This window comes from Ceratotherium simum, chromosome 3, assembly GCF_057802395.1.
Source record: "Ceratotherium simum simum isolate JZ-2026a chromosome 3, ASM5780239v1, whole genome shotgun sequence".
NCBI lineage: Eukaryota > Metazoa > Chordata > Mammalia > Perissodactyla > Rhinocerotidae > Ceratotherium > Ceratotherium simum.
Genome location: NC_141902.1, coordinates 56,818,067 through 56,832,157, shown reverse-complemented (window position 1 = coordinate 56,832,157; position 14,091 = coordinate 56,818,067). Strand labels below are relative to the sequence as shown.

The window sequence follows — 14,091 nt, the reverse complement described above, 5'->3', positions numbered from 1 at the left end:
CCTGCTAGAATAAAAGAATAATCCTCTGTAGGGAAGAAAACACAATCTAGAGCCTCAAATTATCTCTACAATGTAAATACCAATAATTAGCATTACATAAAAAAAAAAATCAGAAACACCAGGAGATAAGGCCAATGGCTAAAAATTGAGGAAAAAAACAGACAATAAAAACAGGCCCATAGGTGATTCTGATATCGAAGTTATTGGACCTGGACTTTAAATAACTGTGATAAATATGCTGAAGGAATTAGGTGACAAGATAAAGAATCTCAGCAAAGAAATGGAAACCATAAGAAATCAAATGGCTATTATAAAATTGAAAAATATGACATTTAAAATTATAAACTCAGTAGAAGGGGTTGAAAGCAGAATAGACAACTAAAGAGTTGTGTGTTGCAGAGGATCAAAAGCAAATATTAAGAATAAAGTATGGAGGGCCGGCCCCGTGGCTTAGTGGTTAAGTGAGCGCGCTCCACTGCTGGCGACCCGGGTTTGGATCCCGGGCTCGCGCCGACGCGCTGCTTCTCCGGCCATGCTGAGGCGGCGTCCCACATACAGCAACTAGAAGGATGTGCAGCTATGACACACAACTATCTACTGGGGCTTTGGGGGGAAAAAATAAATAAAAATAAAATCTTTAAAAAAAAAAAAAAAGAATAAAGTATGGAGAAGAAAAATTACGACAAATATAGAAAAGAGCAGAGGAGACACAAAACAGTGAAAATGTCTAACATATGGGATAACTGGAGTCTACAAAAAGGAAGAGAAAAGATGGGCAGGAGCAATATTTGAAGATACAATGGTTGAGAGTTTTCCAAAATTGACTTAAGAGAACAAATCCCATTTTCAGTGAGTATACAACCCGAAGTAAAATAAATACACAAGAAAATTCCTCTAGACACATTGCTTGCAAAAAGACTGAGAAAATTCAAAAAGGAAGTAGAGGGGAAAAATAAAACTATATACCCTTTAGAAGAGTCAGCTGATGGCTGACTTCACAACAGAAATAAAGGAAGCCAGAAGACAATGGAATAACATCTTCAAAGTGCTGGAAGAAAATTACTGCCAACCTATAATTTAATAATAAGCGAAATTATCCACCAAAAATAAAAGTTAAATAAAGGCATTTTTAGACAAACATTGAAAGAATTTGTCACCAGTAGACTCACACTAAAGGAAATAAAAGAGGTCTTTAGGCAGAAAGGAAATAATCCCAGGTGGCAGCACATGGAGATGCAGGAAGGAATGAAGAACAATGGAAAGGGTTAATATGAAGGTGAATCTAAATGAATACTGATGCTATGAAACTTTGAGACTATAGAGAGGAGATTAAAATATATGTAAAATTAAAATACACAACAACAACAGTGAATGAGTTGGAAGTAAGGTAAATGAAATTCAAGTGTCCCAAGATTCTTGTACTGTCTAGGAAGAAGTAAACATACTAATGTATATTAGACTTAAAAAAATTATAAAAGACTAGTCAATGAATACACAACTAACAAGTTAATCAAAGGGACAGAAACAGAGTTTAACAAATACATATGAATCTGAAAAAACGCAAAAGTGGAGGAAAAGGAACCTAGAACAGGTAGGACATAAAGAAAACAATAGTAAGATGATAAATTCAAACCCCAATATATCAGTAATTACATTATATGTAAATAGACTAAATACTCCAATTGAAAGAAATGATTGTCATGCCAACAACCCCTCTCTGCAAAATAACAACTTCATGATACTCACAAGATACAAATTAAATATAAGTACGCAGAAAAGTTGAAAATGGGAAAAGATATATCATGCACACTATAATGAAAACAAAGGCTTCTATGCCGAAAACTATAAAATAATATTGACAGACAGGGAAAGCTAAGTAAGAGGGACATACTGTACTCAAAATTAGAAGACTCAATAATGTAAAAATGTCAATTATCTCCAAATTGATTCAATGTAACTCCAATTTAAAAAAAGAAAAGAAAAAATGAACAGTTTTTTTGAGGATAGAAACTGACAGACTGATTCTACACTTTACGTGGAAATGCCATGGGCCAAGAATAGTCAAGAATACTTGAGGAAGAACAAGAAGGACTTATATCACCAGATATTAACTCTTAGTATAAAACTGCAGTAATTAGGAAAGAGTGGTACTAAGGTAGAGACAGAGAATTAATTCAATGGAAGAGTCAAAAGATCAGAAACTGACTAGCACATGTATGTTCACTTAATGGATGACAAAGTGGCACCAAAGACCATTGGGGAAAGGATGGTCGCTTAATGAGTGGTGCTGAGTCAAAAAGATATCCAGGTGGAAAAACAACTAAACAAGGACCATATTTGCACATGTACAACACTCAATTTCAGATGGATCGTAGCTCTAAATAAGAAAAGTAAAACAATAAAGCTTTTAGAATGTAACAGAGGAGAATATCTTCAAGCTCTTGGAGAGGCAAAATTTTTATAAGGACACAAAAAGTACTAACCGTAAAGGAAAAGAATTGTAAACTGAACTATATTAAAATTCTAAAAAATCTGTTCATCAATAAACATCTTTAAGAGAGTGAAAAGGTAACCCACAAAATAAAATACACATGAGTGACAAAGAATTTCTACAAATAAATAAGAAAAAGACTGATAACTCAAGTTTAAAAAAATGAACAGGGGGGCTGGCCCAGTGGCGCAAGCGGTTAAGTGTGTGCTCCGCTGCGGCAGCCCAGGGTTCGCTGGTTCGGATCCCGGGCGTGCACCGACGCACCACTTGTCAGGCCATGCTGTGGCAGTGTCCCATATAAAGTTGAGGAAGATTGGCACGGATGTTAGCCCAGGGCCAGTCTTCCTCAGCAAAAAGAGGAGGATTGGCAGATTTTAGCTCAGGGCTGATCTTCCTCACGAAAAAAAAAAAAAATGAATAGGCACTTGACAAAAGAAGATATCCAAATGGCCGATAAATATATGAGAAGGATCCTCAACTGCACTGTTCATCAGGAAAATGCAAATTAAAACCATAATGTGATATTACTACACGCTCACCAGAATAGCTAACATTGGCTGACAATACAAAGCAGTGACAAGGATATGAACAACTGGAACTTTCACATACTGCACAGCCTATGACCTGGCAATTCCATTTCTAGCTATGTATCTAGAAAATGCTTACTTATGTTCACTAAACAGCATGTACTAGAATTGTTCATAGCAGCATTATTGGAAACAACCCAGATATCCATCAACGGTATAAAGAATAACAAAGAGATACATTCATACAAGGAAATACTATAGGAAGCAAAAGAAATGAAGAACTCCTGCTGCTTCTAACATAGATGAATCACACAAACATAATGCTAGCAAAAGAAGCTAAGACACAATGGACACATATTGCATAATTCCATTTATTCATAGTTCTAAAACAGGCAAAATTACCCTCTACCGTTACAAGTCATGGGTGTTTACCTCCGGGGGAGGAGGAGAGGGGAATAGTGATTGGGAGCAGGCAGAAGGGTACATTTGGGATGCTGAAAATGTTCCATTACTTGATCTTGGTGGTAGTTTTTGGGATGCATTCAATTCACGAAGGCATACATTCAGGACTTAGGTTCTCTTCTGGATGTATATTACACTTCAATAATAATGTATATTTCAATTAAAAAATAGGAGTCAAGTAGTACTACTATAAAACAAAAGCAACAATCCATAACCACTCCTTCCCACCCGATTCCTACTCCTAGAGCCACTCAGTTCTTTAAGCTTTTTTCTGACATATTTCATATTTCCGAGTAATGGGCTTATAATGAAACTTCCTGATGTTTCCATTTTAGACAGCTATAGCCTTCCTATTATGTCTACTTCCTACTAGGATAATATATCCTTTCTTATATAGCCTGATATTTTTCCTAGAGTTGATAATTACACCATCTGTTTCTTATATAGACTCCTGTTTAAGGTGTCCCCTGCCTTCAGGAACCTGGTGTCTCCAACACTCAAACTCGCCAGGATTCTGCAGCACAAATCAGTCTGTTTCTTGTTGGCTGCCCTGTCCCTGGAGACTCTCAGGTTTTTGTTTATCGGCTCCACCAGTTACCAATCATCTGTCTCCCTCCATTTTTGCAAATTTCATTGACTTCTTATTTGTTGTCATCTTCTCTTTTATTCTGTCTTTGACCTTTTTTTATTCCTTTACTTTAGTGGGATTTCAAGAGTCACACAGAGATAGTCCCAGGAGTCTATAATTACTGTTTTCTTATAGTCTAATAGGGGTGACCCACAAATAGTGGGTCATTAGCCTTTGTATGCTTATTATCAAGCCTACTAACAAGCATGTGGAAAGTGCCTGAAAAATCTGTGTTGAACTGCCGGAAAAAAAAAAAGTCAGGTTCATTGTCAAATCAATGAACCCCAGCCACCGACCGCTAACCTCCACCCCCATGGTCTGCACCTGGCCACATGGCATCACAAAGGGTGTGAGTCTCACCTGTGTAGTGCTCATTGCCTTGAGCGGCACAGGTCAGGAGCTGCGCCATGGAGGAGCCCACTGCTTTAGAGGTACTTCCCAGGTCTTGAGCACATTTTTCCAGCTATAAGAATATTCAATGAGGAAGAGTGCTTAGAAGAAAAGAAACATCCACTGAAGTCTTAGCATAAAAATGCTGCAGAACAAACCTTAGAGCCTAGTTCTTTCCCACCTTATTAAACCTGTGGTGCTAAGAAGTAGGGTGATAGAGGGGAAAGAGCCTGAGCTTCAGAATAAACAAATCTGGGTTTGCACCCCTGCCCTTCTGCTCCCTTCCCCCAGTTGCTAGCTCTGAGAGATTGGGTAGGTTACTGAACCTCTCCAAGCCTTGGTTTCCTGAGGAGCTCATAATTCTTAGCTCAGAAAGTTTTCAGAGAAATAATGCAGGTACTCAACAAATGGTAGCTATTAGTATTATGCCTTTAGAAGCTAATTTAGAAAGTCTGCAACAAATCCTTGTCGAGAATTAATTATGCCTTGGCAGGAAGTGGGCAGACAGCCAGCTGTACCACCTTCCTGGCATGTGGGACCATTAACATTGTTCAATTTGATCATTATACTTTGAGGAGTTCTAACAAGAAGGAAATGCAATAGAAATAGAGGCTTGGAGTGGTAAATGAGATTATGAAAATGGGCAAAGTGCTTGCTTCCCACGAATAGCACGTCACCTTGCTTTGTAAACTGAAGAAATAATTCAGAGAACAAAGTCAGTAAAGGCCTAGGGTATGGATAATTATTTGATTACTAGATGAGGACAACATTTTGGAAGAAAACTTCTAGGCATACTGCGCGAGTGCAGAAAGGCATCAGAGAAGGTGCACATTTTTAAACCCGCAATATGTTTCCCCAAGAGAGGCAATGCCTTCAAATAAGAAATAGAGCCTGGTCCATTATAGCCAACAGTTATAATGCAGCACACACATTCCTCTAGGGCAAACAATTTCTTTAAAAATTACATGGTGTTTCTTGCATTCTAACTGACCAGTTGTTTTACATAAAAGCAGAATTCAAGTCATGCCAGTCTCTCTTGGGCTTCCTGGAGTATAAGAGTTTTCAAAGGGACACGTGGACCACATTGCAAAGTTGCTGGCCTTGGAGCTAGTCCTGACTTTATCATTAGCTGGGTGATCTTAGTTAAGTGACTTAAGCTCTCTGAACCTGAGTTTCCTTGTCTTTATAATTAGGGGTAGCTTGATTTAACAAATATTTTCTGAGTGCTTTCTATGTACCAGGCATCGTTCTATGGTAAGTTAGAGGCTCTGAAGTCCCTTTATATTCTATAAGTCGTCTTCAGTACATCCAAAGAGCAGCAGTACTTAAGAGCAGAAGCTCTCAACACGAGGGATCAAGAGCACGGGTTTTTGAGTCCTGTAGATCTAGATTCAAACCTTGGTTCTGCCACTAGCTGGCAGATAAACACTGGACAGATTAGTGACAACCTCTGCACCTGTTTCCTCAGCTGTGAAATGGGATTAATAAAACTTGCTCATTAAGGTTACCATCAGGATAAACTAGATTGAGTGTGTGTGTGTATATGATGCTTAACAGGTACTTAATAAATGGTGATATTTTATTAGCAATGTTCAGTAATATGGGAAAGGAGGTATATACAAATGAGAAGGACTGATAAATTTCAGCCAAGAAAACCCTGACATAAGTATCAGGAGGCATCATAACGTGACCAAATTAGATCCCTGGCACCATCATCCCACTTGCAATGTGGCTTTACTGTATTGAAGTCCTTTGCTGTTGTCCATCCCAGTGCCTTGCACTAAGTAAACATTTTTTTTAAAACTTGACTGTTGAAAATATTTTCTGTGTTTATCTTTATAACCTCATTGCCACCCATTTCAGAGATACAATACCTGGAACAGAGAGGAGATACAGGACTCGTCTATAGCTTAGTTGATGACACAGGCTGCATCTAGAGGCCAGAACTCCTAGACCCAAACCTAGTTCCTCCAGCTGCACTGTATATTCTTTACAGGAAAAGGCCGCAGGATTAGAACGCTGGCCTCAAACACTAGCATGTGTCTTGTTTAAGAAAAAGAGGGATGAATATTAACAGATGCCTGTTCATCCCCAGCCAAACCCCAGGAAAGCACACACAGAACCATTACCAGAGGCCCCCTTAGGGTGATCTCTATCTTAATGCAGTTCTAAAGAAATGTGGCTATTCTAGGGCTCTGCATTAAAAATGCTAGAAATTTAGGCACACTAACCACAACTTCTAAAAATGCTTCAACATATCATAACAAAAGGTAGAGCCCCACCATGCAGCTGGCTCTAACATCTCTTACCGTTTCCCCTGGAAGTGGTTTCAGCTGACTCTCCACAGCCGCCATCTTGGCATCCTGCAGTTCATTCTTGAGTGTCTGCACAGTGCTCAGAGCCGAATCGATTTCCATAGGACCACAGGCTTCATGGGCCTGTCAACAGAGTTGGGAACGTGTGTACACAGTCTTCTTGGGAAAAGTGTCCCCACTACTTTGCAACATGGGAAATGCCTTTCTGGACATAACCAATGATTCTCCAAATCTAGCAATAGGAACAAGGGTAGCAAGCATTTCCTGAGAAAGCAAAATCATGCTTAATCAGGACTTTGTTCTAAGTTCCCTAAATAATCAATTACGTGTGTCTCATCACTGGATATACTTAAAGTCTCCTTGAAGCTATTTTTATCTGAAATGCATTTGCCTCTCAGAAAAGAGAATCCTTATTCACTGTGTCTGGGTTCTAGAGATGGGGCAGCTGGCACAGTATGTGTGCACCTGGAAGCCTGGAAATCATGTGGTGAAGAATGAATGGATGAATGAATGGACAAACAAACCCGGGACTCTGGGGATAAGTCTATAGCAACCTTAATGATTCTGTTTACGAATTTCTAGATTATAAACCATTATCTTTCCACACTGAAGATTACGATAGATTTTTTTACTTAGTAAAAAATTTTGTTTTAAAAAAACTTCACTCTCTTGATCATTTAGAACATTGGTCTCCAAATGCTTTGTTCGTACACCCCCAGCACACGTATGTTAACGAATTATAAGCATGTATAATTCTTGATCAGTATATTAAATACTGGTAAATCTTAATTTCTTTCCTTTTTTAGGTAACAGTAACAACAGCAGCAGTAAATACTAACTGACTGATTTCTATGTGCCAGTATTACCAGGTGAGGAAACTAGGCACAGAAAGGTTAAGTAACTTGCCCAGGTCACAAAATTAGTGAATGGCAAGGCCAGAGTTTGAGTGTGGGCTATCTGATTCCAGAGTCTATGCTCTTAATCCTTACACTATATAAAAAAATACTTAAAAGCTCTCCCAGTGTCTTTCTGAACCCACTGGACAGTCTTGCTTGAGCCCCACTTTGGAACTCACTGCTCCAGAGCAGCTGTTTGAGGTGGCTGTGTCTAGGACTCACTGAGGAAACTTGTTGAAATGCAGATGTTCAGGCTCTGTGACCAGAGATTCTGATTTGGTTGCTCAGAGGCAAGGCCCAGGAACCTGCACTCTACGTGCCCCCAGGTGATTCCAGGGCAGATGGTCCCTGGACCTCCCTTTGAGAAACCCAGCTCAAAATACTCTATTATTAGAGTATTACTGGAGATAACCTAAAGCTATGGATATTTTTCTTTGGCTATGGAGTGCACTGTTCATATTAAGAATTCAAGTCAGCTTCCAACCTTCTTCCCTTGCTCATGTATGAATGAGTCTGCTTGTTTCTATAAAGGGATTGTTACAAGGATGAGAAACGAATTCACACCAGAACTTCATGCTAATATCACATCAAACAGTGTAGTAATGAGGCCCTCTGGTAATTAATAAGCTCCAGAGACAGAAACTCATTAATCCCCAATTCTATGCTATTGAGGACCTTGTTCAGGTGAAAGCTCCCATGTAAATGTGAAAACCTTTCAGGGCAAAAAAGATTAAATAAATAACTCCTGAAATAGATTTACTGCCTAAATAATTTTTTATTAAATTCACAAGATGATACCTAGAAGATACAATCACTTATTTTGGCTCACAATTTACCTGGCACCCAAGAAACTGATAACTACCAGTCTCCCCTAAGATTGTGAAAAGTAGACCATTGCTTGTCCCAGGGTATGGGAGGAGGGGGAGGCAGGCAACCTAACCTAGTTTAACAAAAGTCATCTGTAACCAGAAGGTGATAACTAAGTCTAGGAGAGAGTGGCTGCAAGTGATAAAAGCCAATCCACACGGGCATCCTTAATGGTCATGCAAACGAATGGACAACTCAGCCAAAAAATATTTCCAGCAAGGTCCAAGTCCCAGCTAACACCCAGGTCACACCAGCAGTAAGGAATTAAAAGCTCCATTGAGACAAGCTAATGGCTGGGACAAGGGTCCGCTTGCCTTCTGCGAGGCGGTACGTAGCTCCGCCAGACTGGTGGCGAGGTTCTTGGCACACTGGCTCAGCTGCATGGCTGCAGCCTGGTCGCTCACGGTGGGCACTGCGGCTTTGGCAGAGGACACCATCTTGCTTCCGGGCTGTAGCGAGATAAACGGAAAATAAGACATTTCCTGGGCAGCAAGAGACAGAGTAGAGACCCAAACAGCAATGCTGTGAATCAGCCAGAACTCACCTTGCCCTAAAACAAGGAATAGTAAAACCATCTAGACTCCACACGAAAATTGCCACCCCAAATCAGATACTCCAGGGCAGTACATTCTAAGAGTCTTAAAAAAAAAAAAAATAGTATGTGTCATTGAGGGAGGGCCAAAATTGCGATAGTGGCTTGAAATGCTCATTTAAAACAGATTTCAAAGAGAGTTTCTTATTAAACACTTTTCTTTGAGTTTCTTAGAGTAGTTCGTTAATCTGTGCCTCAAATATATCCAAAACTATTCAAAAATATATATTTTAAATAACTGATTCCCCTTGGAAAAGATATATTAAAAAGTGTGCTCCATGTACTAGTTGTAAATTTATTTCATTTTTATTTTACTTATATTTAAAAAAATATTTTTATATATATTTTATATATTTATTTATATTTTATTTCATTATTATTTCATTCATTATTCATTGAATGAATGTAAGTTCATTCAACTTTGTCGGAGGGCAGTTTTACAACATGTATGAAAAAAGTTTAAAATACACACTTTTTGGTCTGTTGATTGCATTTCTACTTATTTCTAACTTTGCCTTACTCTTGTAAAGATCTGATGTGTCTACAATAGCAAAATTAAAAGAACAAAAGACAAAGGACAGACAAAGGCAGGCACAGAGTGGACCCTGGAACACGTCTACACTGCTCTGTCATCATACCCCGCAAGCCTGCCGGCAGTGGGGACAACACGGCTGGCTGCAGGCCCTCTGACCACCTAAAGAAAAAGAGAAACACCTTGTCCAAGCCACAATTCTCAATGTCCCCAAGAGAAAAAGAAGCTGCCTGCAATTCTATTTCTAGGAATTTAGCCTAAGGAAATAATTCAAGAGGGGTACAAAGATTTGAGCACCCACAAAGACTTTTACCATTTTTTTATCATTGTTTATGTTTTATCGTTTACATTTATTGTTTATATTTATTATGTTTTTTATCATTGTTTATGATGGCAAATAATTGAAAATAACTTGTACGTCCAATGACGGGAGAAAAACTAAACACAACAGTATAGCCACATGATAGATTATTCAAAATCACGGATGTTCATAATATGAATGTTAACATGAAAAACAGTCTATACACAATGAATCCAAATTTAAAAGAATATGTACATACATATGTGTGTTTGTGTGTGTAGTTAAAATGTGAGGAAATACATCAACTTTTTCATGTCCTATCTCTGCATGTTGGAGCTACGGCACTTGAAAAACTAACCAGATAGTTGTATCACTGGGTCCTGTAACTACAGCTTCAACTAGACAGAGACGAGGAAGAGACTAGCCCAACCACATGAACTGTTGATGAGATACAAGTAGACACCAAGTCCTGAGAGATTTGGAAACAGGAAGTAGGTTAAAAAGGGAGTTTTCCTACAAATAAATATTCTCATCTTATTTAATTTTCCTTAAAATGAATCTACCTCTCACCCCACAAAGACTGACAATACTTAGGAATTCTACAATTGCCACAAGAAACCGTCACACCTTTGGAGAAGATGCACTCACCATTGTTTGTTTCCCAGGTTATGAATAACAGCATTAGGGACTCTGGAAACCAGGAAACCTAAAGCAATACCTAGTACAGGGCTGTTCATCACAAGTTGCAACTTATTATATGTTTTCTCTCATAGAAGAGAAATAAAGATGATACTCTTGAGAAAAACGGATTATGTGCCATCTCCCGGGGCAATTTCCCTGCATATCAGCATTTCGCTTTGCCAAGCTAAATCTACCTCTTCTGAAACTGCTCCAAGGTCTGCTTACTGCAAAGACTTTGCTTTGGCTCTGGAATTCATTTATTCCTCCCCTTAAGGATAAAGGGCACCCCCTACCCAGTGTGGGGCTCTGGGACAACTAAGGTGAATGCTTCTGTGTTACCTGGAGGAAGTTCTGGCTGGAGATGATGAGAGCCAGCTGGGCACTGAGGTCTTCTGTTTGGGCTTGGCTCCCTCTGACCCCCTGGACCAGCTGAGGGATGTGATCAGCCACCACCTACAGGAAGCAAGGAAAATTAAAACTGAGTACACCTAGTATGGTGAATTATCAAAAACAGGTGGAAAATGACCCAAGCGATCAATGTTTTTTTTTGGATGTGCTATCACTCCTGGGGGATGCCTGTGCCAGACCTTGGATTTACACAGCCAGCTGGGTCCTCCCCAGCTCTGAATCCTAACATAGTACCTCTGGGTAGTTCTCCCACACATGCTCTACTCTGTGGTCCCAAAGGTCCCAATACATTCAGTACAGAACAATTCTCCATAATGAGGCCTTAAAAGAACTTCTCTACTTGCAACTCACACCATCCTGGCTCATGAGGGTTGAAAACCTTAGAATCAAAGAATATATCAATTCACAGGTGGCTAAACTCAAGTTATATGGTCTCATGATCAGAAGAAAGAAGTTCTCAACCACCAGCTTTTTTCACTTCAATTTCTTACTCTGCAGGAACACATTCTGTCCATCAGCTTGCATATTGTCATGGCTCTTCTTCCTCTAAGTAGCCCTTCCCATTTCTCAAACTGGAAAACAAATGCCCAGAGCAGAGGAGGGAGGCGCAGCATCCCCAAGGTGAGCCACTATAAAGTGACAGTCTGCCAACGCCTTAGGACATGGCCTTTTACCCTCTATGTCCTCCCGCATTTCCCCTCTGTGCCCATACCCCAAGTGACTGACCAGGCCGTCAAAGTCATAGCACAGCGGCCAACACAGCTGATGAAGGTCCCAAGGGCATCCCACCCTGGTGACATGTTTTTTTCAGGAGCCCACTCCAGCAAGGATTAAAACAATATATTTCCATAAGACTTTCCTTAGGTCCTCTTCAGGACTGCTGGCTGCAGTAATTTGGTCCTCATTCCCCTCTGCATCACAACCTGATAAATAGTAATGCTCTCATTTCCTGACAGTGACACCAGAGGCCGAGTATCTTCAGTTTCTTCACAAAATGTGGAGGAGCGGGCTCATACTGTAGTATTTTCCTGGACACAAGTAGCATGTGCCCCCTGAGAAGCGGAAATGCTATTTTTCTACCCCTGCTGGCAGCTGAATGGAGGCTCTGACAGGAAACAAACGCCCCCTGCAGCAGGGGCCTGCCTCTAAGAAAAACCCCTACTTTATGTGTAGAGTCCCGAGGACAGGGCCTCACTGCATCGCTGAGGTTTTTATACTAGAGCATACTTGCTTCTCAACATGGGGCCTCGAGGAACCTGGAATCAGGACTTGGAAGGCTCTGGGTGGTTCCTCTCAGAAGCAAAGCCATTTCCGAAGAAGCAGCAGCAACACCCCTCACATGTGAATCATTTCACAGAGGAAATTTCAAAAAGGAGAGAGAGGGCCGTTAGCTCTCAGAACCCAAGCACAAGCAAACAGGCCTCTCCACCCAGCTCCCACTGTCAACTGCAAATACTTTCAAAAGCCTTCAGTCAGACTCACTGCCAACATGGAGGCAATGGCTGCACAATTACATTTTGTGTCTGGCACCATGCAGGGGTCTCCTGGGAAAGTCAACTATCTGGGCCCTCAGAGAAGGCAACAAAGGTGTTTACTGCACTCGTCGTAGTACATTGGCCTCACCACAGCATCAAGGCCCAGGTCGCAGAAGAACAGGCAACAAGAGAAAGTACTAAGGCGCAGAGTCACTGAGGCCAGACAGGATGAAATAAATCCATAAGGTGCAATCAGAGCAAAGCAGGAAATCAACCCTGCTACGGCGAGTAAGACTGGATGCGAAGGCCCCATCTCAAAGGGAGAAGGGCACTCTGGAAATTCAACACTTCATTACTATTTCAGAGCCTGAAAATGGCCTGGTCATTGATCCTCCTTGATTTGGTCTCTTGAAAACAAAGGAAAGAATCTAGACAAAGGAAAGACAATTCTGGAAAAAACATCACACTCTCCTTCCAAACACAGGCCATCCACTTAACAGACAAAAACCAGACACAAGAGTATGTGTACACCTGGAACATGGGAGCCGGAAAAAACTGGATTAGGGGTCTGGATGATCAGTCTTAACCGAATTACCAGAGTACTTGGCGTTCTAATGCTATCAGGGTCATCTACAGCAGACCTGGCTCTCTGGCAGGCAGAACCTCACCTTGCAGCTCTGGACCAGCTGCTGCTGGGCCGCGGGGTTCTTGTTGGACACGGCTGCGTTCTGGGAGGCAGCGATGGTCTGTGTGGCTGCAGCTGCAGCCTGCTTAGCTGCAACCTGGAGAGGAGAGTGAGAGGAGGTGGCCAGGGTTCAAACGTACAAACACACACGTGCACATTTATATACGTCCCTTTTACTAAAAGGGTGGCATTGGATAGCTGCACGTACGAGAAAGGGAACTCCAGGTACAGACTCGCTCTTTAAACACCACTGATGATCCTAACAAAGCCCTCTTATCCTGGTTTGGTTTACATTCTCTGGGACAAGTGATAAAGACAGGCACGCCTGTAAGCTCAAGTTCAGATGTTCATTTGTCTTTCTCAAAAAGACAAGGGACAATTCCAAAACAGTGATGGCACTGATAAGCAGCACCAAGTCTAAATGTTTTAGGGAAAAAAATGTCTCCTGCCTGTAAGAGAGCAGGCACAGGCTGCTCTCTGTGTCAAACACTGGTGCTCACGACCTCTCGCAACCCATGGGAAGCCTCGGTTCAGAAAGGCTCAGCTTCCCCACCAGAGTGCTTAATCACGTTTACTCTCTAGTCTCCTGCCAAGAACAAGGAGGCCCGTTTTCTCCCACAATCCAGTAGTCTACACATGGAGGGACTCCTCAGACAGGCAGGTTCTCAGCCTCTGCCCTCCCAGATTTCAGTGTAAGAATCTCTTGTATACACTTGTGAGAGGAATTTATTCTCTTACATAGTTTGTGCCGATGACTATTTTTTTCCAGAATAAATGTTCGGAAAAATGACAAAAATATTTCTTATTAATCCCTCCCCATACTTCTCCATCCAAGCCTGAT

The 14,091-nt window shown here is 40.9% G+C and overlaps 1 protein-coding gene across 6 annotated transcripts in view; it reads right to left on the bottom strand.

The window, feature by feature from the left end:
- The window catches only part of TLN2 (talin 2), a 425,009-nt gene that overhangs the window by 116,504 nt on the left and 294,414 nt on the right, over positions 1-14,091 (bottom strand). For all 6 annotated transcript variants that reach the window (XM_087428086.1, XM_087428077.1, XM_087428092.1 and 3 more), the window contains 5 exons: positions 13,234-13,347; positions 11,022-11,135; positions 8,891-9,025; positions 6,808-6,936; positions 4,469-4,571 (listed from right to left, as the gene is read on the bottom strand). In XM_087428086.1, coding sequence (XP_087284212.1) covers positions 4,469-4,571; positions 6,808-6,936; positions 8,891-9,025; positions 11,022-11,135; positions 13,234-13,347 — 595 coding nt within the window. The remainder of the gene's footprint in view (positions 1-4,468; positions 4,572-6,807; positions 6,937-8,890; positions 9,026-11,021; positions 11,136-13,233; positions 13,348-14,091) is intronic.